General features: G+C 43.6%; 1 protein-coding gene across 1 annotated transcript; it reads left to right on the top strand.

Moving 5' to 3' along the window:
• The first annotated feature begins 1,094 nt into the window (after window positions 1-1,094).
• Window positions 1,095-25,358, top strand: UPK1A (uroplakin 1A). Its single transcript, XM_073601607.1, has 8 exons — window positions 1,095-1,316; window positions 7,471-7,549; window positions 19,631-19,831; window positions 19,926-20,000; window positions 21,196-21,303; window positions 21,645-21,824; window positions 23,231-23,314; window positions 24,618-25,358. Exons 2-8 carry the CDS (start codon window positions 7,487-7,489, stop codon window positions 24,660-24,662), a joined length of 756 nt encoding a protein of 251 aa, XP_073457708.1. The 5' UTR covers window positions 1,095-1,316; window positions 7,471-7,486; the 3' UTR covers window positions 24,663-25,358.
• Window positions 25,359-26,798: the final 1,440 nt, after the last annotated feature.

Below are 26,798 nucleotides of genomic sequence, written 5' to 3'. Positions count from 1 at the left end.
ATTCCTCTATATAGATCTTAATATCACTAGAGGGGTCACCGGCAGGAGGAAGGAGGTCCCGATTCCTCTATATAGATCTTTATATCACTAGAGGGGTCATCAGCAGGAAGAAGGAGGTCCTGATTCCTCTAGATAGATCTTTATATCACTAGAAGAGAGAAGTTAAGGAGTGAATCTTCTCACTGGGGAGCTATGTGGTGGGTGACCTTGGCACCCCGTGAATAAAGCCTATATGTAATGAGGTCCAGTCATGAAACTGTTGGCACAATGTGAATGAAATCTCAAGGAAAGGAGTTCCAGCAATGTAACTGTCATTGAGGGTGTTCTTTATAACCATATAAAGTGTTATATTAACAAAAGAGTAGTTGATACGTGGAGTAGACTCCCAGCAGAGGTAGTGAGTGCATGGAAGGTAAGTATATTTAAGCACGCTCAGGACAAACATAGATCAATACTCAGACAAAAAAGGATAAATAAAGCAAAAAAAAAAAAAAGACCCAATGGAGCACTTGGTCTGTTTCTGTGCTCATCTAAATTTGTATTCAAATATTAGGCAAAACTAAAGAATGGGTGTCACTAAGGGATATATGGCAATATTTATTAACCCCCCCCCCTCTATTATGCAATATTAGTCCTTTTATAACTTTTCCAGTATAAATGATTTCTTATATAAACCCCCAAATATATTGTGATATCTTTAATTCATCCCCCCATTCAACTATTTATGCAATATTAGTCTTTATTTAGACCCCCCCCCCCGCCCCCAGTATAATGCAGTATTTGCTCTTTTATAGCCCCCCCCCCCCACACACACACACAATATAATGCATTATTTGCCCTTTTATAATGCCCCCCTCACAATATAATGCAATATTTGCTCTTCTAAAACCCTTGCTTCCAAATATTAACACTTGACCTTTTTAAAGTCCCTCAAAAATAATACATTATTTGCCATTGTAACCCCCCCAGCCTCCAAAATATTAAAATGTGTGTCCTTATATAAACCTCCTGCTGAGCCTTCAAACATTCTGTATCTTTGTTTGGCTACAAACCAGTTTGACTTCACCTCCCCAGCTTGTAAACACATCACTGTCCCCAAGTGGAAAGGGTTAACCCTCCTTGTTTCAGGTATGTAGACCACAGTACCAAAGTCTCCGCCCCCCAAAAAACTTTATGCACCACCTTGGACAGAAGCCCTGAGAAGACCCCACCCAACCTGCCAGGCTCCAGGTCTGTGCAGCTTCCAGCAGAGTCTATAAGTATCAGTGGAGGGGGCGAGGCAGAGACATTACACCTGATACAGAGCTGGAGGACAGGTGAGTACAGGTGCTCTCTGCAGGGTTTTGCTTCTTTTTTCAGGAACTGTACCCCATTCATCTAAGTAAGATATTGATTGCCTTTATTTATGTAGTTTTTTTTCAAACCTGCAACTGTGCCACATTGCCAGGACCTAATGTTAGCTTGGAAATGTTTCGATGCTGCAGCAAATTTGGAGGTTGTGTTCATGCAGAAAATTTGGGAAAGTTTTGTTCAGGGTGTGTCACCCTTTTTAAATGTTTCCTGGTTTTTATAATAATTTATAAAGTAAGAAAGATTCACTTTCCATGCTTGGTTCAGTGTTTGCATCCAAATTGTGGTAGAGATTATCCCTTAAAATGTAAAAAAGAAAATAGAAAAAAAGTTTTGGGCATTGTGATTGGCTGTGGTCCTTCACACCAGGACAGTATGTGATGGAGTTTGGTATGGAGGTATTGCAACCAAAAAATAGAATGAAGGTTTATTAGTTATACTTTTATACAAAGTTGGTTGTTGCAATTTGGATACAATGTTTAGGGTTGTTAAGGAACTGAAAATAGTTTGTTACATAATGTTAGGTAAAATTTTTTTTACAGGTTGGTTTGGATGCCTTAAAAAAATATTTAATGGTGTGAGAATCTCTTGTGTAGACCCTGCCTGCCAAGTAATGGAGCGTTGCTGACCGGTAGGGTTATTGGCCGCATATGTTAGAGCAGCTTTTCGCAACCTCATTACCTTGGCGGTACCCTTGAATGAAAATTTTTGGTTTTCTGGGTCCCCTGCTAAATGTGTTTATTTCCAACTCACTGTACATTCACATGACTTGTTAGATAAGAAAAAGGATTGTAGCATACCTAGGGTATGATGCCTAGGACCGATTCTTTTTTTTTTTTTAACACCCCCTGTGATATATGCAAATAAATAAATTCCAGTGATATTCATAAAGTAAAACAGAAATAATAAATAATAGAAAATAAATTTAAAATGTTAGAAGTGAAAAAAAGTATCTTGTATTGGTGGTCCATGTAGATATTTGTGGACAACAGGCTCCCCTTGTGGGAGAAGTGCCCGATTACACTGGGGGAGGGGGGGTCAGCATGAGGAGGAGTGCCCTTTTACATTGGGCATCTGTGGAAAAACTGCCCACTTTCATTTTGCGTTAGTGGGAGATGTGCCCCCTAACATTGGGGGGGTCAGCACTGGGTGAATTGCTCTCCTACATTGGGCGTCAGTGGGAAGTGTGTCACCTTTTGGTTTGGGGTTAGTGGGAGAAGTTCCGCCTAAACACTGGGCATGGTCAGTGGGGGAAGGACCTCCTTACAATGGGGATCGACAGTAGGCAAAGAGCCCCCTTGCATTGGTTTCCAGCAGTGGGAGTGATGCCCCCTTACGTCGGGCGTTGGGAGTGATGCCCCCTTACGTCGGGCGTTGGGAGTGATGCCCCCTTACGTCGGGCGTTGGGAGTGATGCCCCCTTACGTCGGGCGTTGGGAGTGATGCCCCCTTACGTCGGGCGTTGGGAGTGATGCCCCCTTACGTCGGGCGTTGGGAGTGATGCCCCCTTACGTCGGGCGTTGGGAGTGATGCCCCCTTACGTCGGGCGTCGGGCGTGATGCCCCCGGGCGTCGGGCGTGATGCCCCCGGGCGTCGGGCGTGATGCCCCCGGGCGTCGGGCGTGATGCCCCCGGGCGTCGGGCGTGATGCCCCCGGGCGTCGGGCGTGATGCCCCCGGGCGTCGGGCGTGATGCCCCCGGGCGTCGGGCGTGATGCCCCCTTGCGTCGGGCGTGATGCCCCCTTGCGTCAGGATTTGGCAGTAAAAGCAGAGCCCCCTTAAGCGGGTCGGCGGTGGGAAAAGAGCCCCCTTAAGCGGGTCGGCGGTGGGAAAAGAGCCCCCTTAAGCGGGTCGGCGGTGGGAAAAGAGCCCCCTTAAGCGGGTCGGCGGTGGGAAAAGAGCCCCCTTAAGCGGGTCGGCGGTGGGAAAAGAGCCCCCTTAAGCGGGTCGGCGGTGGGAAAAGAGCCCCCTTAAGCGGGTCGGCGGTGGGAAAAGAGCCCCCTTAAGCGGGTCGGCGGTGGGAAAAGAGCCCCCTTAAGCGGGTCGGCGGTGGGAAAAGAGCCCCCTTAAGCGGGTCGGCGGTGGGAAAAGAGCCCCCTTAAGCGGGTCGGCGGTGGGAAAAGAGCCCCCTTAAGCGGGTCGGCGGTGGGAAAAGAGCCCCCTTAAGCGGGTCGGCGGTGGGAAAAGAGCCCCCTTAAGCGGGTCGGCGGTGGGAAAAGAGCCCCCTTAAGCGGGTCGGCGGTGGGAAAAGAGCCCCCTTAAGCGGGTCGGCGGTGGGAAAAGAGCCCCCTTAAGCGGGTCGGCGGTGGGAAAATGGCCTTCTTACAATGGGGGTCCTTAGTGGGGGAAGTGGCCCCTTACATTGTATCAGTGAGAGTGCCATTTATATTAGCAGTACATGCAGTCCTCCCTTGCATGGATAGTGAAAAGGATGCCTTGTAACATGGGGTGGGGTCGGTGGAAAGAATGCCGCCATTTACAGACAGCCTAAAGGATAGTTGTGGTCGGTGACTTACAAGAATGGCTGGAGGAGAAGCTCAATTGGCTCCATATTGGAAATATGTAGACTCTGGTGGGAAATCCATTTAATTACTGCTCATTGCTCAAGGAACCCAAAGCAACCCCTGGAGGAATCCTATGGCTCCACGGAACCCTGGTTGGTAGAGTCTTCATCAGAGGGACCCTGTATACCCAACATTATAAATTGTTTGAATACAACGTAGTTTACAAAAATATATATCTGTCATAATATATGTTATGACTCTGATATCTAATCTAGACCATGGTAATCTCACATTGATGATTACTCTTGAAGCTTTCCCTGATGGTTTGCAGGTAATGATAGATAGCAAAGTTTGCTTAGCTCTTGGTTGTTAGGAAACCATTATTGGGCAGTCATTGCTGACCCCACCTTCGGAAAATCACCTGTTCCTGTCTTTCAATAATTCGAGTCCCTGGTTCACACAATGCATACAAGCAGCAGAACTGGTCCGGGCAAAACTATAAAGGTTGAAATGCAAACTTGTTTGTGAAGGCACGGATCCCTAGGACATCATCCTCATCCCTTCTTCATATCCTGATGAGCCCCTAGCCTGGAACAAGCTTAGTCCTTGAAGTCCAATTTGTATACTAAAGGATTCACTAAGGAGTAGAAGGATGAGGATGACCGCTCTGGAACGTGCACTGTTAAAAAAACAAGTCGGCAAAGGCAACTCCCAAATCTTCATCATAACAAGCTCCCAAAAAAATGTTTCTAAAGCCAGCTTTTTTTAGTATTTGATGGAGATTGGAAGGGTTGAAACCCTTATCAGTTCTTATTCTGGTCTGTGTCCCTGCTGCGGAGATTTGCCCTCTATTTGTCCTGGTGACCTTTGTATTTGGGGGACACAGTGATCGAAGAATCCAAAATTTTTGAGTTGTCAAAGGTACAGGATGTAAGGGGAAATCTTCCAATGGGTGCACCCACTAAGAGGGTGACACCAAGATGGTATTCTAACGTGGGAGAGTTTTTCCAACCTCCTGTTGTGTTCACAAAACAGGAAGTGAAGGGACATCTCCCCAATGGGACACAAATGGTACTAACAAAACGACGGGAGGATTTAAGCGATTCCAAAATGGAGAAACGTTTCGACTTTGGGTTCACTTTAAAGTCTATCTTGGATCTTTTAACTCTTTATGCATCTACTGGGATAAAAAAATTGTAGTATTTGCATTTTAAAGAGCTGGAGCACACTATGGGCTCCCCCAGCCCAGCACCTGTCCCTAGAAAGAGAGCTCTACAAGGGTCATCTCTTGTTCTTTGCTTTTTCCCCAGAAATTGGAAGTGTCCAAGGCCATATGGTGATAGGAGGAGGTACCAGCACCCAAGTGACCCTCCTCTCGTTCTTATAATGGGCCTTTTAATGGTGGCCAGACATGTAGCAATTTGTGACCAATTTTAGGAATGATTGCAAACAAGCTATTAGAATCTCAAACAATGCAACAGCCAGTATTATTCTGAACTCTTTGAAAATGCAGTCTATCACAAACCAATCATTTAATAGGTTTTGAGTTGCAATTGTTTTTTTCGACACAATAAACTAGATATTTGATCAATGGGGAAGCGATCATTCAAATCTCCACCATCATTGATGACCTGTCAAAGTTGAAAGTCCAATCGGTCGTATGAAAGATTTTTGGTTTGAGATTTTTATTTAATTTGATTAGTTTTGTAGCATTGAATGATCCTCTAAATTTATTTTATTGATCATTTTTACAACTTAACTAATCAAAATAAATATGCAAACCAAAAAATTCCCCCATCTTTTGGATTTGGTTTAGCGATCAATTTCAACTTTGCATAGTTACTCAATCGTGGCACAATTTTAACGGTTCCCACTGATCAATTCTCTACTTTTTGTGTCCAAGAGCTGATCGTAAAAGGGCCAATTTATTGTCCTTCAAGCTTTAGGCGGCCAGAATGTGGCCAGTGGGAGTAGAAAATGATCCAGTGAAATTGCCCCATCATTGGTTTGAATGGGAGAAATAGTGTCGGTGGGAGGAATAGTGCCCCATCATTGGTGTCAGCGGGAGGCATGGTGGCCCATCATTGGTGTCAGCGGGAGGCATGGTGGCCCATCATTGGTGTCAGCGGGAGGCATGGTGGCCCATCATTGGTGTCAGCGGGAGGCATGGTGGCCCATCATTGGTGTCAGCGGGAGGCATGGTGGCCCGTCATTGGTGTCAGCGGGAGGCATGGTGGCCCGTCATTGGTGTCAGCGGGAGGCATGGTGCCCCGTCATTGGTGTCAGCGGGAGGCATGGTGGCCCGTCATTGGTGTCAGCGGGAGGCATGGTGGCCCGTCATTGGTGTCAGCGGGAGGCATGGTGGCCCGTCATTGGTGTCAGCGGGAGGCATGGTGCCCCGTCATTGGTGTCAGCGGGAGGCATGGTGCCCCGTCATTGGTGTCAGCGGGAGGCATGGTGCCCCGTCATTGGTGTCAGCGGGAGGCATGGTGCCCCGTCATTGGTGTCAGCGGGAGGCATGGTGCCCCGTCATTGGTGTCAGCGGGAGGCATGGTGCCCCGTCATTGGTGTCAGCGGGAGGCATGGTGCCCCGTCATTGGTGTCAGCGGGAGGCATGGTGCCCCGTCATTGGTGTCAGCGGGAGGCATGGTGCCCCGTCATTGGTGTCAGCGGGAGGCATGGTGCCCCGTCATTGGTGTCAGCGGGAGGCATGGTGCCCCGTCATTGGTGTCAGCGGGAGGCATGGTGCCCCGTCATTGGTGTCAGCGGGAGGCATGGTGCCCCGTCATTGGTGTCAGCGGGAGGCATGGTGGCCCGTCATTGGTGTCAGCGGGAGGCATGGTGGCCCGTCATTGGTGTCAGCGGGAGGCATGGTGGCCCGTCACTGGTGTCAGCGGGAGGCATGGTGGCCCGTCACTGGTGTCAGCGGGAGGCATGGTGGCCCGTCACTGGTGTCAGCGGGAGGCATGGTGGCCCGTCACTGGTGTCAGCGGGAGGCATGGTGGCCCGTCACTGGTGTCAGCGGGAGGCATGGTGCTCCATAATTCGTGGGAAGAATAGTGCCCCAAGGGCCAGATAAAGGTAAGCAAATGACCACATCCAGCCCCTGATCTGCAGTTTGAGGACCACTGTAATTAAGTGCATCTGAACCCCAAAAACAAAAATGCAATGTGTTGCACCTTTCAATCCTTAGATGTGGTGGCTGCATTTGTTTTCTCTTTTTCAGGCTTTTCACCTGGTGATCCTGCCAATAACACTTCCTGTCCTAGGCTGACAACACTCACTGCATTGTATTAGGAGGTCAACAGAAACAGGACAGGACTCCACCTCGCCCCCTAGAGGGCTGTGGATCTCAAGTCCTCAGATAGCTGGAAACAATGTAACCGATAAGTGTGCAGCACAGGAAGTTCTAAACCTTCTGGATTTCTGGCAGGATCAACATTTTTTTTTCCCGCAAGTATTGTAGATATAACACAACTTTTTATGGTATATTTAACAAAAATGCAAACTGAAGACAGTCCAGCACCACCGCGGTCTGGTATCACGCTGTCATTGTCGCTATTTATGACCAGGTTTGCGGGAAGCTGTGCTGAGTTTGTGTTCTTGTGTCTCCTGCAGGTGACGGAGGTTGAAGATGGCAGACAAGGGCTCTTCCGGCCTTGTGGCGATCATTGTATTTGGAAATGTGATTATAATGGTGAGTAGAGGCTTCTTTCAGTGGCATAACTAGAACCTTCCGGGCCCCCTGGTGCAAGAAACCATGAAGGGGTCCCCTAGCCGGGGCCCCTTCCTCTGAGCCCAGTGGGGGGGAGGGGAGGAGGAACAGAACCCTCAATCTCCATCTCTGCAGCATCACAGAATGAATGAACAGGAATAGCTCTGTACAGAGGCTTCCTGTTCACTCACAAGCGGAAACATAGTAAACAGTTTAGTATGCTTTAGTTATGAATGGACAGAGTCGGTACGAATCGCTGACTATTGTTTCTGACAAGTAAGGGGCCGGTAAAAGACACATTTACCTGCCCCTTCACCACTCTCCATCCTGACACAGCCCTGGGAGAGGGGAAACCCCTGTAGAGCTGCAGGGGGGGAGGAGAGTACACAGGGGGGGGGGTATCAGAAGCTGGATAGGAGGAGCAGCTAGGACTGCTGCATATAGAGGAATACCCCCCCCCCACCAGGTAGGCACACACAGATAAACAGATCTGGTGCCATGCTCCAGGGGGGCCCATGCGGCCCCCCTTGTACACCTGGATAGGAGGAGCGGCTGCTTATAGAGGAATCGATGCCCAACATTTTCCTCCTGCAGGAGGGAGAGGAGGAGAAGCGTGCATTCAGCTGATGCAGGAGGAAAATGTTGGGCATCGATTCCTCTATGTGCAGCCGCTCCTCCTATCCAGGTGTAGAGGGGAGCGGCATGGGGCTGGGTTACAGTTGAGACCCCTGTGACCCCCGTAGGTACCTCCTTGCCTACTTTTGATTGAATGGAGGGAGGGTTAATGTGTTCAACCCCTCCAGGTATTTATTACCTCTCACAGAGATCAGCGTACTCAATCCTGGCAGTGTCCTCATCTGCTTTTCTCGCCAGAAGGACAGCACCATCTTTGTTTTGGCATCATCCACTGTCACCATCTGGATGATATCGGCCCAGAGATGTAAATCTTGGTGCCTGTTCTGGTCTGGTGTTAACAACATCTTCGACAGATCAGCCCCTGTTGCAGCCTTTCGCACAAAGTTACGATGCTAAGTGATCATTAGGGAGGAGACTGATGAAATTGCTGATGAGTGCTATGATCCAGTTATTAATCCAGGGCATGTGGCTGAAGGGGGGGGTCCCTGATATAAAGGAGTGAATGGTTTGCTGTGGAACGTCTTGTCTGATCTCCAGGAGTCTGACAACGAGAATCTCTTGTGATTCCATAAGATTTGTAGGCTGACCAGTCCTGGTCAATCATTAAGTACACCAAAACTCTGCATTCAGAGTCGCTGTGGTTTTATTGTGAAAACTCGTCTTTCCTGTATTTTCAGACAATGCACAACCCGGCCAGCTTGGCCCGCGTCTGCTGCAGGGAGAGGAGGCAGAGATGAGTTCTCTCCTGGGCGGCTTGCTATGCAAGTTTCAGAATTAAAACACTGAGGGCCCATTTACTGTGCTTTACGCATTAATGTGCATTGGGGTTGAAAATGAATGCCCCCCCATAGTGCCTAAATTCACACATGAGCCTTTTTATGACATACAACGCATGGCATTTGCTACAGCGCAGGGGCCATTTAAAAGTAATGGCGCAGAAAGCTTAACTGCACATTGCATACAAATGCGTCCCTTTTTAATTGGCACTGGGATAGGCTATTGCTGTGTCAGCGATGGGGGGGAGATTTCATCTCGCTTCCTGTTTTGGCAAAATCTCTTCAACTGGGACATAGTGAGCGAGGGAGGGTTAAAAATGACTATATAGTTGTGTGTGCCTTCCTGTCCCAGTGACAACCGCACCCCCCCCCCATTTTTTTTTCTTGTATGGGTGTTTGTGGGACAGGAAATTGGGTAAAATCTCTCCCAGTGGGGGCACAGACTCCCATTTTTTTACTTGTTCCCACTCTTTCTAAAACTAAAGATTACATTGGCCGGAGTTGTACTTTAGGGCCCATTCACACTATCATGTTGCAATAACGCGCGTTACGCATGTGGATGCATTGCCATTTACTTTGAATGGAACCCCCTACTCACGCTCATTGTAGCACATCAAATGCCTGTTGGTGTATATATGCCATGCCAGCAAAGGTACATGCCCCTTTTTAGGTACCTTAATGTGTGGCATTAATACACTGCAGCCGTGTGGAAGGGCCCATAAATGGGATTTGCAGACCTGTTGATTTTGGGGCCCCATAACATCATTTTTTTTTTTTTTCTTTTAATAGCTTGCCTTTGGTTCAGGTTACTTCATTCTGAGGATTGCTAAATTGCTAGATGAGAGCTAAAAGGTAACCCCACCCAAAATAAAATGGAGTGGGTTGGACCTCAAAGCTCCCCATGTCCTAGCTGCTGCCCCTAGCCTTGGCTAGCCTGTCTTGTGCACTAGGCACCAATTTCAAGCCATATAGGCCAGCTTCAGGAATGAATGATGCTTTGGCATCCAACCGCATCATGCGGTGCCTTCATATTGGCATCATGGACCCCTGGGCAAAGTAATGCACTGGGGCCCCTACCAGCCTGCATTAGGTGTTCCCATCACAGTGCACCCTCACATCATGTTCCCCCTATAGCAGCGCCCATATAAATTAGGTTTTCCCATTAGTGTCCCCATACATGGGGTGTGCCCGCCACGGGGTCCCCCATACATGAGGTGTGCCCGCCACGGGGTCCCCCCATACATGAGGTGTGCCCGCCACGGGGTCCCCCCATACATGAGGTGTGCCCGCCAGGGGGTCCCCCCATACATGAGGTGTGCCCGCCAGGGGGTCCCCCCATACATGAGGTGTGCCCGCCAGGGGGTCCCCCCATACATGAGGGGTGCCCGCCAGGGGGTCCCCCCATGCATGAGGGGTGCCCGCCAGGGGGTCCCCCCATGCATGAGGGGTGCCCGCCAGGGGGTCCCCCCATGCATGAGGGGTGCCCGCCAGGGGGTCCCCCCATGCATGAGGGGTGCCCGCCAGGGGGTCCCCCCATGCATGAGGGGTGCCCGCCAGGGGGTCCCCCCATGCATGAGGGGTGCCCGCCAGGGGGTCCCCCCATACACGAGGGGTGCCCGCCAGGGGGTCCCCCCATACACGAGGGGTGCCCATCACGGGGTCCTCCCCATACCTCTGGTGTGCCCATCACGGGGTCCTCCCCATACCTCTGGTGTGCCCATCACGGGGTCCTCCCCATACCTCTGGTGTGCCCATCACGGGGTCCTCCCCATACCTCTGGTGTGCCCATCACGGGGTCCTCCCCATACCTCTGGTGTCCCATCCTCTCTCCAGCAGAAGCCAGCCACTGCTCTTTCTGATAAAAGTGACATTGCAGTTACTCCCGTCAAAGAAGAGAGGCCTAATCGCCAGTGCACCTCCCTTTTCCTGGCCCTGATCATGGTTCCCCATGCACTTGGGGCCCCTGGGCAGTGCCTATTCAATAAGACAGCCCTCATGGCTTCCATGGCATGGGGAAAATTTCCCAACTAGGTTCTCTTGGTCGGCCCTATGCAGAGTCTTCTATCTTGGGTGAAGTTATTAAAAAAAAAAAAGTGGGGCATTTCACATTCAAGGGAACAAAAATGTAAATTCTGGTCCACGAACTTTGACTGGCCTCCTCCAGGCTCTTGTTCAGAGGCCCCATATACAGGGCTGTGGAATGTCGCTATTCAGGTCAGGCTGGGCTCCACTATGCACAATCTTACAATAGAGAGTAGCGGGACCAGATTTTTTTAATTGGTGTTTGTTTTTAATGGCAGGTGAGGTGGGGGTAAGGGGGGGTTGTTAGGTTGGTTGATGGTTCAACATTTTTTATTTATTTTTTGTAATACATTTGTCAGTGCCTTGTGATTGCCAGCAGGGAGAGCCATGCAATTATGTACCGTGCGACTTGGTGCTCGTCAGCTTCAGGACCGACCAAACTGTCCAAAATATAGCAAGTCCACAACAAAGATTGCAGGACCTTTGTGACTTAAGTGATGGCAACAGTGTTGACCTTTTTTTCTGTTTCTCCTTGTCAAAAGAAGTTTATTGAGTATACAATGTTATAAAGATACATAAAGTAAGTTTACAAGGATCTATAAAGTAAGCTCATTGTTTTACAGTAGGGTTTATATAGGTAAATATCATGAAATTTCAAATATTAAACATTGGGTTCACGTAAACCTAAATTAAAGATATATATCATTTCCTTAGTTACTTTTGTAGGTATTTAAATGATTTATACCTACTATACATATTGTTTACAAGTAGAGTGTATATAGGTCAAATAAATTCTGATAATGAGCTTTAATCGTAAGGTGGAGAAAAGGAAAGAGAAAGAAGAAAAAGGGTTGAAAGGTAGAGGTATGGTCCACAAGGTTGTCCCGCTCGTCAGTTTATTATTCTTTTTAGTTCTCTTTGAAGCCTTAGAATGGGTGTCTCTGTAAGTCATTTAATCTGTTACCATGGCAACAGGACAGAGTCATTGAAGTTTGACAGGAACTGTTGTTTTATCCAAGGATGCCAAAGTTTTTCAAATTTTGGAATTTGATTTTGATCGATGGCTACCATCTTAGCATGGGACATTGTATTATTCATTCTGTGAATTGTTTCTGCTAGTACCAATGTAGGAGATTTCCATGCCTTGGCCACTGTTTGTTTTGCAGCCGTTATTAGTTGGATCATAAGTTTGAATTGAGAGAGTGTTAACCATTCCGGTTTTAGATTAAGTAAAGTTAAATATGGATCTGGTTGTATTATTTTTTTAAATATTTTAGATGCAATCAGGAAGACTTCCTTCCAGAAAGTTTGGATTACTGGGCACGTCCACCATATGTGTAAATATGTGCCTATTTCTGGGCATCCTCGAAAACAAAGAGCTGAGGTATTAGGTGAATATTTTGCCACTCTAGCGGGTACAAGGTACCAGCGAGTTAGGACTTTATAATTTGTCTCCAGTGCTAAGATGTTGGGTGAAGATGACTTAGATGTGAGCCATATGTTAGACCAGTCCGTGTCTTCTAAAGTTCGTCCCAGGTCCTCCTCCCACCTCTGAACGTAAGAGGGTCTATTAAGATTTGGTACTCCATATAATTGATTATAAAGTGATGAAATTGTACCTTTAGCAAATGGATCTTTTGTACAGATTGATTCAAAAATGGATAATTGGGATAATGGTGTATCCCCCTTTAGGAATGGTGTATAGAAATTTTTGATTTGGAGATATCTAAATATCTCAGAGTTTGGTAGATCATATTTTTCTCTAAGCAATGGGAATGAAAGGAATGATTTAGATGCTATGAAGTCATTTAGTGTCTGAATGCCTGATGTTGTCCAAGCTTTAAAAGAATTTGGGTAGATCCATGCCGGATAAAAGGCCGGATTTCTGATAAAAGAAAGGAGAGGATTGTGTGGAGATTGTAACTGATATTTGGTTTTTAGTTTATCCCAGAGAGATAAGAAGTGTTTAGTTATGGGATTATGAATTTTAAAGCGGTCTTTAGGATCAAGCCATAATAAATTTGATATTAATAGAGGGTCATTTTCTGAAGCCTCTATAAATACCCATAATGGGATTTCCTGTTTTGCATGGTATTTGGACAGACTGGCCAAATGTGCCGCTCTGTAGTAGTTAGTAAAATTAGGGTATCCCAGGCCTCCTTTATTTTTGGGAAGATGTAGTGTGTGTATAGGTATACGTGGTTTAGAAGAGCCCCATATAAACGAAGTTGCTCTTTTTTGTACTATTCTCAAAAAATAGGAAGGAATTGGAATAGGGAGGACTCTGAATAGATAAAGCAATTTGGGTAGAATAGTCATTTTGATTGCATTAATCTTTCCTATCCAGGATAAAGGAAGTTGCGACCATTGTTTTATTAGATTTGTGATCTGTCTTAATACAGGAGGATAATTGGTTGAGAATAAGTCAGAATGAGAGGCTGTTAAATGAATTCCAAGATATGGGATTGATTTTTCTGCCCATGTGAATGGGAGTGCAGCCCTAGCCGGGATCAATTCCATGTTTGTGAGTGAAATATTAAGCACTAGGCATTTCTTAGGATTAATCATAAGGCCGGATAGGGCTGCAAATCCATCAAGAGCTGGTATTAAGTTAGGACCAGAGACCTGTGGTGATGATAGAAAAAGTAATATATCGTCTGCAAATATACATAATTTGTGTGTAATACCTCCTACTTCAATGCCAGTTATAGTTTGGTTTGTTCTGATATATTGGGCCATGGGTTCGAGTATAAGGGCAAATAATAAGGGAGATAATGGGCAACCCTGTCGGGTACCTCTTTCGATATTAAAGGCTTCAGATTTGTATCCAGCATATTTTATATAGGCTTTGGGTTTATTATATAATGCTTTGATCCATGTTAAAAAGTGGGGTCCAAAACCCCATTTTTGTAATGAATATTGCATATATTGCCAGGATACTGTGTCAAATGCCCTCTTAATATCGAGAGATAGAAAACATAAAGGGATTTTCCGTTTTTTAGCAATATGTGCCAATAACACTGCCCTGCGTATATTATCGCCTGCCTGTCTATTTGGCATGAAGCCTACTTGATCTCTATGTATTAATTTTCCTATAATGCTATTGAGGCGTTTTGCTATTATTTTTGCTAATAATTTAATATCGAGGTTTAACAGAGAGATAGGCCGATAATTCACACAGGAAGTATCATCAGAAAGGGGTTTTGGGATCATACAAACAATTGCCATTAGTGTTTCTTGCCGAAAAGAATGTCCATCTAGAAGTTTGTTAAAAGTTTCAGTGAGAATGGGAGAGAGTATTTCTGAGAATGTTTTATAGTATAAAGCCGAGTAGCCGTCTGGGCCTGGTCTTTTGTTAAGTTTTAGGTCTTTTATGGCGCTAGCAACTTCATCTATAGTTATAGGCTCATCCAAACTGCTTTTTTGATTCTGAGATAACTCAGGTAAGGTTATTTTTGAGAAGAAGGATTCAGCCTCTGTAGGATTAAATTCATTGTTTGTCTTGTATAAAGTTGCGAGATGTGAGTGAAATTTATGGACTATTTTAACTGGATTACAAGTGTAAACATTTTTTGATAATTTCAAACGTATTGGTTTGAAAGATTTGTTAGTTGAATTTAATGCCCGAGCCAAATATGTACCTGGTTTGTTTGTATTCATGTAGAAATTGTGTTTGGAGCGTTTGAGGGATTTATCAACTGACTCAGTGAGAAATAGATCGTATTCCAATCTAGATTTTTCCAGATGAGATTTTGTACTCTGAGATGGTTTATCTTGAAATTATATGTAGGCTGCATTAAAATTGAGTTCTAGTTTTTTTGCTAGGTTTTTGCGTTCCCGTTTAAATAGTGCCATTTGTCTTTGTATTGTACCACGCAAGACAGGCTTATGAGCTTCCCACAGTGTTATTGGGGAGATGTCTGTTGTATTATTAATTGATATGTATTCCTTTAAAGCTTGTTCAATGGCCATCTGATGTAGTGGGTGTTTGAGCATTATGTCCGGTAAGTACCACGTTGGGTCATGCGCTTTTGGTATGGCTGAGGCTATAGTAGTGTATACTGCATTATGATCAGACCACGGAATCGGAATTATATCTGATGCAATAATTTCTGGTATCATTCCTATTGTTAGAAAAATATGATCTATTCTGGTGAAGGTTTGATGAGGGTGCGAGAAATAAGTGAATTTCTTTTTCATTGGGTTACTTTCTCTCCATGAATCTACCAGATTGTATTTGGAAAGAAGTTGAGAAAAAGGTAATCTAGAGGTTATTTTGGATGGTGTAAAAGGTGATTTATCTAGAAATGGGAGGAGGACCTGGTTCGAATCCCCACACATTATCACTGTTCCTATTTTGTGTGTATTAATCACTTGTAATATATGTGAGAGGAATGGTGTAGGTTGTTTGTTAGGAGCGTAGTAGGAAATCACCGTGATTGCTGTATCCATTATATAACCCATGAGTATCAGGTATCTACCTTCTGGGTCTTTAATTTCTGATGATAAGGTGAATGGTGTGGATCGGTGAAATGCAATTAGAGTTCCCCTTTGCTTGGTACAGGCAGAAGCCATGTAAATTTGTTGATAAAAAGGAGAAATATATTTTGGAGTAGAATCTTTGGTGAAGTGTGTTTCTTGGAGGCATACTATGTGAGCCTTCTTGTTATGGAAAGTACAGAAGGCTTTGGTCCTTTTTTGAGGGACATTTATTCCCTGAACATTCAGGGAAAGTATATTCAGTGGTGCCATGGCAATAGATCAAATAGTTTTGACTTACTTTTTGTTATGCAGAGCTGACTGCGCAGATCAACCTGTGTGGACTGAAGAGATGAATAGATAGAAAAGAAACCAGTGAATTCTGGAGTAAAGAGTAAACAAAAAACATATGAGATTAGATGATACATTGTATAAATTATTTTTTGCAAGTAATCACAATTTACCCGTGAAAGAGAATAAATATCTCTCTCAGGGGAATAAGTGCCTTCGTCACACTCCCACATAATATGGTTGGGAGAATGAGGAGGGCTAATGGGGGTACAGGGATCTTCCGCTTACAGGAGAGAAGTGCTATGTCAAAATACATCAAAATGATGTTTCATTAGTTGGAGTGCAGAATATAATTTTTGTTGAAATTATTTATTCCAGGGTGGTTGTATATGGTTAGTCTTGCCCTAGGCTAAATAATTCAGTTAGAAAGGTACTAATAATAACTTTGGTATTGATGAAGATAGTTTGAATTATTTTGGGATTTTAACCCTTTTAGAGTAAACAATTACATATTTTATTCATATGTAACTGTTTAGATATGTTAATTCATAAAATTGAGGTTGTATTGCTTCAGATTAGAATAAACAAAAACATAATTCTAGGAACTAGTTAGGTAATAATATATTTGTTTTAAGAAAAGAAAGAAAAAAAAAAAAAAAAAAAAAAAAAAAGCTTCCATTACTTCTGGATTATTGAACATATTTGTCCTAAAAAGTAATAAATCTATTGTTATTACCTGATAATATATAACTGAACAAGAATTTCCTTATTTCACTTATATATTCTAAGGCTATATGAATCAGAAGTAATAAGAAATATAACTGGAATGTAACATGATCCCACACAGTGTGTGACTATCAGAATGCAGTTACATTCAGTTATAAGTATAGGTTTTTTATAGAGAACCATCTCTTAGTATAATAAATGAAGAGATATCAGGAATTAGGATGTCAGTCCATTGAATCTTCTTGGTCCATGGATGATGTGGCATAACGGCCTCTTTTGTGAGAATGATGATTCCCATTTTGTTCTGGAATTTTCTGGGTGCTGCCTGAAGGTGAAGATGATGCCATTCTTCTGCGTGTGGGAGTGTTGCTGCTTGTGGGTTCTGTCAGATTTAATTTTAAAAGGGTTTGTTGTAGTTCATCTGCTGATCTGCTTCTGTAAATTGTACCTTGGTAGTTAAATCTGACTGAAAAGGGGAAGCCCCATTGATACATAATGTTGTGGCGTTGCAGTTCCATTAGTTGGGGTTTCATGGATCGTCTTTTAGTAATAGTAAGTTGGGATAGGTCAGCAAAAATTTGATAATTGTGTCCTTGAAAATTAAGTTCCTTTTTTTCTCTTGCAGCAATTAGTATTTGTTCTTTCGTTCTGTAATAATGAAATTTTGTGATTATATCACGTGGGGGTCCATCTTTCTTTTTGGCTGTGAGGGCTCTGTGTACTCTGTCCAGTTCTAAACATTCAATAGGGATATCTGGCTTTAGTTCTTGTAATAGAGCAGTAATAGTAGATTGCAGGTCTGTCACAGTTTCAGGTATTCCCCTTATGCGCAAGTTTGAACGTCTGGCTCTATTTTCGTAATCTTCGAGCTTAGTTTGAAGTATTAAATTCTCTTTTTTTAATTGTTCCAATTCTGTTATATTTTCTTGGGTTGTAATTTCAATTTCATCCATTTTTATTTCTAAGGCTGCGGTGCGGTTTCCCAGCTCTCTTATTTCTTTGGTTAGGCTGTTTGTTATTTGGTCTGAGGTTTGTTTTAAAGCCTTATGAAGCATCTTTTCAAATTGTAATAATATTACTGGGGATACTGAGGAGGCTTGTGGAGAAGTTTGTGAGAGGATTTGTTCTGTATCTGACTCAAATGGAGAGTCTTGCTGTGACATTTTCTGTCTGTGAGAGCTCCCTGATGCTGTATCTTGTGAGGTGACTGGAGCTGCTTCAGCTGCAGTGAGTGCCTGTGAGCTCTTTGTGAGGTGATTTTTATTTCTGCCACGGTTTCCTCCCAGTACCATATTTCCTGCCCAAACTTTCACAGTTTGTTCCCTGGGGCAAAAAGGTTCAAATGGATACCTTGTGAGCCTGCAGGCTCCGCTTTGTCCTTCTCTTCTCTCCTCAGCGGTGTGGAGCTCTAACAATGCATGTCTGCTCCGCTAGGCTCCGCCTCCTGCTCCCTCTTTTTTCTGTTTCTCAAGCCAGTGAAAAAAGAATCTATTTACTAATACAATGTATCTTCCAACATGCTTATGGATGCAGCACATTGGGAATTTTATATGGGAGGATATAGCTATAAAATGATTAACAAAAAATTCTAGAATATACAGTATAAATATGTATATTTAATTCAAGTTCCCGTAGAATTAACATAACAAAAAAATATAAATGAAATAAAATTAAAATCAATGACATAAAAATAACTGCAATGGCAAAAGTTTTTTTTTTTAGGTTTTTGCTCTTTCTCAAGCCAGTGAAAAAATCTGACGCAATGTATCTTTCAATATGCTTATAGGTGCAGCACAGTGGGAATTTCACATGGGAGGCTATAGCTATAAAATGCATTAACAAAAAAAATATATAAGTAGCAGGTAGATTTAATTTAAGTTACTGTAGAATTAAAGTAACTGAAAAATACAATTTAAAATCAATTTAATTAAAAAATGCAATGGCAACAGTTTTTGCTCTTAAGCCAGTGAAAAATAAAGAATCTGATACAATGTATCTTTCAACATGCTTATAGGTGCAGCACATTGGGAATTTCATATGGGAAGATATAGCTATAAAATCATTAACAAATTTTTTTTAGAAAATATAAGCAGGATGTGAATTCAATTCAATTTACAGTAGAATTAAAGCAACAAAAAAGTAATGAAATAAAATATTAAAATCAATTAAATAAACATCTCTATTGATCTTTTATTACGGCAATGTGGGAAATTGGGCAAATCTATACAATGCTCTTAGGCAAAGCATGAAATGCCTGTGCTGTAGCTATAAAATGATTAACAAAAAAATTATAGAATATAGAGGTAGTATGTAGATTTAATTCGAGTTACCGTGGAATTAAAAGAACTACAAAAAATGGGATAGAATTAAAATCAAACAAAAATAAATGCAATGGCAACAGTTAAATTTTTGCTCTTAAGCCAGTGAAAAAAATCTGATACAATGTATCTTTCAACATACTTATAGGTACAGCACAGTGGGAGGATATAGCTATAATGATTACCAAAAAAATTATAGAATATATAAATAGTGTGTGTATTTAATGCAAATTACAGTAGCATTAAAATAACTAAAAAAATTGAATACAATTAAAATCAATTAAAGTAAATGCAATTAAATAAACATAAATGCAATGGCAACAGTTTTGAGTTTTTGGGGTTTTTTTCCCTCTTAAGCCAGTAGAGAAAAAAAAATCTGACACATTGTATCTATCAACATGCAGAGTGGGAATTTCATATGGGAGACTATAGCTTTAAAAAATAAAAAAAATATAGAAATATATAGATAATATGTAGATTTATTTCACGTTACCATAGAATTAAATAACTAAAAAAATTTATGAAATAAAATTAAATTTGAAAAAAATCTCTATTGATCTCTATATGTTACAGGCAATGTGTGAAATTAGGCAATCTATAGAATGCTCTTGGGCAAAGCATGACAAGTCTGTGTTTTTTATGCTATACACTTTTATATAGAATATCTGGGTATGTTACTAATGTTTTGAAATTGCCTATACTGTATGTATGAGGCTTTTCCAGTGAAAACCAGAGAACTTTTCCATAAATTGTCATTCATCAAATACGAATTTATATATATTCGCTTTTCTGACCCGTCTGGGTTCTCGTTACAGCTCTGCGGCCTGGCGCTGTTCGCAGAAACCATCTGGGCCACTACAGACCCGTACTATGTGTACCCGGTGCTGGGGGTGACTGGTAAGGATGACGTGTTCGCAGGCGGCTGGATTGGAATCTTTTGTGGTTTCTCCTTTTTTCTTCTGGGATTGTATGGAATCGTGGCGACGATTAAGGGCAGTCGCACCATGCTGATCGTGGTAAGCAGTCGGCTGTGTAGTCTGGCATGACCGGGACTGAAACGAGAAATGTGGATCATAACTCTCCATATTTTTTTTTTTTTTCCCTCTCCAGTATCTGGTGCTGATGATGATCGTCTATATATTCGAATGTGCTTCCTGCATAACGTCATTTACACACCGGGACTATGTAAGTCGTGGTTACAACTGATTAGACTTTGCGGGGAAGGCATTGGTCATACTGGTACTTAATACTGAGGCTTGACATTGGTTCAGGCACATTTGCAGAATAAGGAGTTTCCAGAGAATGGATTTTGGTGGTACAGGCTAGTTTTCATTATTGTTCCACAGCAGGAATGGGAATATAAAAATGAAGGGTTAAGCTTACTGAAGAAATGGTAAATGTAAGGATTACAGGAAGATTTGGAGTTGGAGTTTGGGATAGTGAGTGGATTTACAGGTGGGATTGGTGTATGGGCTACTGTTGAGGTTACAGAGTAGGTAGGTTTTGGGTATGGGATTTACGCAGAGGGTTGGGTGAGTGTAGGTTATGGGAAGGGTTGGTGTATGGGCTACTGTTGAGGTTACAGGCTTGGTGACTCTTGGGGATTCGCAGAGGGTCAAGGGTTGGGTGAGAGTTATGGGAAGGGTCGGTGTATGGGCTACAGACTAGGTGAGTCTTGGGGATACACGGAAGGGTTGGGCATGGGATTTATGCAAATGGTTGGGTGTGAGTTATGGGAAAGTTTGGTGTATGGGTTACTATTGAGGTTAAAGGCCAGGTGAGTCTTGGGGATTTGGGGAGGGTTGGGTTGGTGTGTACTATGGGAGGAGTTGGTGTATGGGCTACTGTTGAGGTTACAGGCTAGGTGGATCTTGGGGATATGAGGAGGGTTGGTTGAGTTTGAATTATGGGAAGGGTTGGTGTATGGGCTAATGCTAAGGTTACGGGCTAGGCGAGTCTTGGTGATATATGAAGGTTTGAGTGTGGGATTTATGCAGAGGGTTGGGTGTGAGTTATTGGAAGGGCAGGTGTATGAACCTGTTGAGGTTACAGGCTAGCTGAGGGATGGGAAGGGTTGGTGTATGGGCTACTATTGAGGTTACAGGTTGTGTTAGTCTTAGAAATACAGGGAGGATTGGTGTATGGGTTATGGGCTTGGTGAATATTTTCTCTAAAACAGTGTTCATGAGCCCTAAAAAAAAGTCCCCTATTGTAAATTAATATTGGTTGACTTTTCTGGCTTTTGCACATTGTTGTTTCTTATGCCAAGTCTGGCTGTTTGTTCCAAAGTTTGGTTTTCAGTGTTTCGTGATTTCCATAGCTGTTGTTCAGCAGGTTGCTTGATTTTTTTTTGTCACGCTCACTCATTGTCTCTTTCTAGATGGTAAATTCCAATGTGATCAAGCAGCAGATGCTTAGGTACTATGCAGATAATACTACGAATCAGGGCCAGGAAATCACCTTGTTCTGGAACAGAATTATGCTGGAGGTAAGCACAAGGGGTTCTGCTTATGTGACTTGACTGTCTCCATTTTGTTGGAGCAACCTAGATTTTTGAAATGATGACCCTTGGTAAAGGATACCATTGGTTTCTTAGACAAGGTTTGGTTGGAAAACGAAATCTGAAACTCAAAATTTAACTGCCCCCCTTTTAAAAATGTTGTTATTGCACAATATTGCTCTGATATTTGGGTGTCTTTCAATACTACCCCGATACTTTACCCACATCATTTTAAGTTCTGCCTAATATACTTCACACAGTATTTTATATGATTTGATGCTGCAGCTAACTGAATCGTCTAACGTGCAATGTGAATTCTTGCCTTGCAGAGAAGTTGCTGTGCTGTGGATGGGCCTGCTGACTGGATCAACTATGGCTCAACTTTCCGCAATAGCTATCCTGAAACTGTTGCACCCTGGCCGTTTTGGTGCTGTGCAAGAGATAACAACTTTCAGGTCATAAATCAAGCAGGCTGCAGCGTCGGACTTTCCCCGTACATCAACGCCCAGGTAAGAAGCGACTGCTATTTTATCAGCGATGATATTGGGGTGGACTTCAAGCTCAGTGGGGCTTCCGATTAGGTGAAGTAATTTTGTCATAGCAGCTCCCTAATGCTCAGGAGGTCTTTGATGGGGTGTCCAGTTTAGTCAGTGTATGTAGAGTGAAAGCATGAGAGCCTATGGTTATCAGTCCAGATACAAGTTTTATTTGTCACAATAAAAAATAAAAATCTTTCAAGAATTGACAGCGAATGTGTTTTCAGGTGTTGGCCCTGATGAAGGGTGGTCCTTGTATAAGCCATGAAAAGAGTGGGATGTCAAGTCTTGAAAAACACTTATTATGAGAAATAAAAACGTGATCTTGACTGATAAAGCTTGACACTCTTGTCCTTTTTACTCTACAGAACCCAATCTGAAGAGGAGGGTACTCCTCGGCTGCCATACATTCCATTTGTTGAGCCTCCTCTGTGGCCCAACGTGGGGGCTCCTCTGTGGCCCAACGTGGGGGCTCCTCTGTGGCCCAACGTGGGGGCTCCTCTGTGGCCCAACGTGGGGGCTCCTCTGTGGCCCAACGTGGGGGCTCCTCTGTGGCCCAACGTGGGGGCTCCTCTGTGGCCCAACGTGGGGGCTCCTCTGTGGCCCAACGTGGGGGCTCCTCTGTGGCCCAACGTGGGGGCTCCTCTGTGGCCCAACGTGGGGGCTCCTCTGTGGCCCAACGTGGGGGCTCCTCTGTGGCCCAACGTGGGGGCTCCTCTGTGGCCCAACGTGGGGGCTCCTCTGTGGCCCAACGTGGGGGCTCCTCTGTGGCCCAACGTGGGGGCTCCTCTGTGGCCCAACGTGGGGGCTCCTCTGTGGCCCAACGTGGGGGCTCCTCTGTTTTATTCTGTGTCGTCACAAAGGAAAATTTTCCTTTCCGAGTGTTTCCTGACACAGAAAATGACAGGAAGCCTTTCCAAAGGAGATACAGAAAAGCAACAAATGTTCTAAACATTGCCAATTCTATCCAAAAAATGGTTACAATCATAAGTTGCACCTTCATTACATTCATCTCGATAACGACGTAGTATGAGGGCCTACCTAACTGGAAATAAACTGAATGTATTGTCAAGGTAAGCCATCATGCTACAAAGTGGTTGCTAATATAAACCAACCATTCCTTTTTCAATCCAATTGTAGAATTTTCTTTTGATTTGACAATTTCCATGGAAGCACTTACCAGATAGAGTATAACTAGAAGAAACTGATAGGTATGCCCTCACGCTAAACAGCTGCTGGTAGATCAGAAAGGGATTGGTCAGAGATCATACACTCAAATAGTAACATGTGGGCAACCTTGGACTTGTATTTGGTATATCAAATACGCCAACCAAGAATAATTGAGATGTAAGGCATTGATTTTCGAATTTTTCTTGCAGGGCTGTTCGGACCACATAATGCACGCCATTGACAGCTACACTTGGGGCATCTCCTGGTTTGGGTTTGCTATCCTAATGTGGACGGTAAGTTGGACACAATCCAAGAAGGTTTCAATGTCCTCTTTATTTACTAAACTATGATGAGTTGTTCTGGGCCGCTGTGATGAAATTGGTGAAAAGAACTGTATGTACCAGTGACTTCAATGGCTATACAGAAGTTCTGTTCATGGATTGTGCACCATAAACCTTCTTGCTCTTGGACTTTTATATTATGATAGCTTTCATGTGGCTCGAAGTTCAATGAACATTTCAAACCACTTTTTCTGCACAGTTCTATTTTTATTTTGTATTTTTTTTTTTTAAGAGGTAAAGAGTTTTGACCTTGTTGAATTTTTATGGCGGTTTCTGTAGCTACTGGAGAGATTTGCCCTTGTGTGGTCACTAAGACCAGAAAATCCCTTTTCAAATGTGGGGGCATAGACCATAAAAAAAACCTTTATATTAAGTGAAATAAGATATTAAAGATGAGAACCTCCTGTCAAGATTTAGGTCACCCTCTGTGTTCTCATGTCTTTTTATATGGTAGGTAAGACCTAAAGTGAATGAAAAAGAAGCAGAGATGAAGATGGCAGACTTATCCTGTCTAAAATTTATAGCTCTTACCCACTGTAGGCAAAATAAAAAGATTTGGCTGTGGTGGCCGATCGGGGGCTTGCCCTTGGTCCCACTTCCTATGTGGGAGGCAAGGCAGGAAGTGAGTAAAAAAGCAGAACAGATGAAGATGGCAGAATAAATCTGTCTAAAATTATAACTCTTTCCCACTGTGGGCAAAATTAAAAAATAATTGGCTCAGCGTTGGGCCCAGCCGGGGTCCGGGGCTCGGCATTGGGCCCAGCCGGGGTCCCGGGCTCGGCGTTGGGCCCAGCCGGGGTCCTGGGCTCGGCGTTGGGCCCAGCCGGGGTCCGGGGCTCGGCGTTGGGCCCGGCCGGGGTCCCGGGCTCGGCGTTGGGCCCGGCCGGGGTCCCGGGCTCGGCGTTGGGCCCGGCCGGGGTCCCGGGCTCGGCGTTGGGCCCAGCCGGGGTCCAGGGCTAAAAATTCCCAACAAGGTATGTAAAAACATCACTAGCCCACTATAGCTCGATTTTTATTTCAAGTTCAACAAGAAAATGCCTACCAAAAATGTAGTGTTTTGAAATGGGTCAGGTTGGGCAGAGGCTGCAATGGGTATTGCTGTAGTCTACATACACAATACAGATCGCTTACAGTAATCTTGGGTATTTTTTCAAATTTTGGATGATATACCGGTGTTTAGTACATCCACCGGCTGTATGTTCTGTATATTCGGCTGCTCTTGGCTGTCTTCTGACATCTCCCATCTTTCTTTCAGATGCTGGTGTTGTTTGCCACCATGTACCACTACTTTCGCATGTGAGGCCTGAAATTTGGACACTGTATGGGGACCTGAGAAGGATTATCGCAGGGATCTTGAACCACTAACCCTCCTACAATTATTTAGGACATGTTGCTCCTCTGTGATAAGCCGTGCATATATAGTGTAAATAAACAAAATAGATACAACTGGTGTCACCCTGGACTCCCAAGATATTGTTGGCTTGGCAGTTTCTCATTTTGGAGCTTACCTGTAAATCAGAAATGCTTTTGGGTCACACTTTACATCTGCTTAAAGTAGGTAAATTATCAATATAGAAGCCATTTTGTGTCCCTTGAAGAAGCCAATTCGATGGCTTTGAAGGTGGGTCCTCTTGAACGTTCATCAAGTGCTGTGGCGAAGGTTGCTGTTCCACCACCATCACCAAGTAGGGGGATATAATGTTTCAGCGTCGGCCGGCACAGCTTGGTGATTTTATTGTATAGGCGGTTTGTTCTGGTATAATTATTATTATTTTTTTATTTTTTTTTCTATAAATTGGATGTTGATTTAAATCACTGCTCCCCCCCACCCCGATGATGTTTAAATTGTTAAATAGGAAATGCGTTGAGGAAAATGCCCCCCCCCCCGAGCTGAGAATACACTTTTGATAAAGCCGCCTTTCATTTGACCAACTCTTCTGACTATTTTTTTTATGTGTGTTTTTGTTTATATAATAAATGCGTTCTTATAATGTAACTTGAGTTTGAGTAAGTTTTTTTTTTTTTTAAATATAGAAGTATATCAAAATGAAGCTGTGAATTTTACATTACTGTTGTAAAACAAAATGTTCCATGAGACTTTGCAAGAAAATCGGAAGAAATTCTGGACAGCCGCACTCCAAAAATTGCCTTTTATTAAAAAAACAGGATCAAAAATACAGGCCACGGCAGAACAGACAGAAAACTGACGCGTTTCACACTATAAACAGTGAAATGCGTCTGTTTTCTGTCCGTTCTGCTGTGGCATGTATTTTTTATCCTGGTTTTTTTTTTTTTTTTTTTTTTTTTAATAAAAGGCAATTTTTGGAGTGTCCGCTGTCCAGAATTTCTTACGATTTTATTGCTATATGCATTATGTCTTCTAAACTGGAGGAGAGGTTTTATCCCATTTTTGGCTGACCTACCTGGAGCGGTGATATTCCCTTCCCTATGAGACTTTGCAAGACTGGCAGTTTACAAGCATGACTCTAAATGTCCCATGAGGCGTTGCAAGACTTTTACAACCGCGACTCCCAGAGGCATGATGGGACTTGTAATTCTGCAACAGCTGTAGGGCCACAGGCTGCCCTCTCTTGGTCTTCGGGCAGAACTAGCATACAAGTTATATTAATGTAGTGCAGGAACCTTTTCTAAAATCGAAGCAACTTCAATCGCATTAATAGGCACCACACTCCTTTAAATTAATGGGATTTCACATGTCATGTGACTTTGGGTGTTGCAAGTCGCATCCAAAGTAGTGGCAGTGTGAACGGGGGGGGGGGGGGGGGAGGGGCCCAAAATGAAAACTGTAATTGCTTTAAAGCCCAACTCTAGCCAAAACCCATTAAATTCTTCAGCTTATATCCGTCCATTTTGGGAAGACTGGCCATGTATTGTGCAGGTCCATACCTAGGGTGTCTCAGCTCTGCCTCTGTAGAGTCTCCTTGTGCTTTCTGAACACCAGGGCATGTAAGATAATACCAAAGGCTCGGGTACGGAAAGATGATTGTGATGGTTTTTCTTTAGGTGGCATCTCTGACTGCCAACCAGATTAGAGATTTTAACTGGTGTCACAAGGAATGATAGTAATGGTAACTTTAAAATTTGGTTAATAACCCATGTTGGCCAGAAAGCCCCTACAGGGTGAGTCCCTCAGAAAATTGATTTACTAATCTGGTTCTGGTCTTCAGGACTAACCCTTCCCAACAACCATTTTGCTAGAGTGCCAATTAAGGCGGCATTGGATAGGGGGGATGGGGGTGCTAAGGTTGTAATTTGCATTTGGTATTTTAAATTTTAAGATTAAAGGGTCCTTTTAAAGAGTACAGGTGCTTACAAGGTTTTGCAGTGAACTTGTGTACAGGCTATGGACATTAAGATATTTCAGTATTTTTAGCAAGTGTAAATGGACATTGGAACAAGCCCTCATTGACCTCTC

This window comes from Aquarana catesbeiana, linkage group LG10 (genome assembly GCF_042186555.1).
Source record: "Aquarana catesbeiana isolate 2022-GZ linkage group LG10, ASM4218655v1, whole genome shotgun sequence".
NCBI classification, from domain to species: Eukaryota; Metazoa; Chordata; class Amphibia; order Anura; family Ranidae; genus Aquarana; species Aquarana catesbeiana.
The sequence above is the reverse complement of the archived record's forward strand: the minus strand, read 5'-3'. Positions and strand labels throughout refer to the sequence as shown.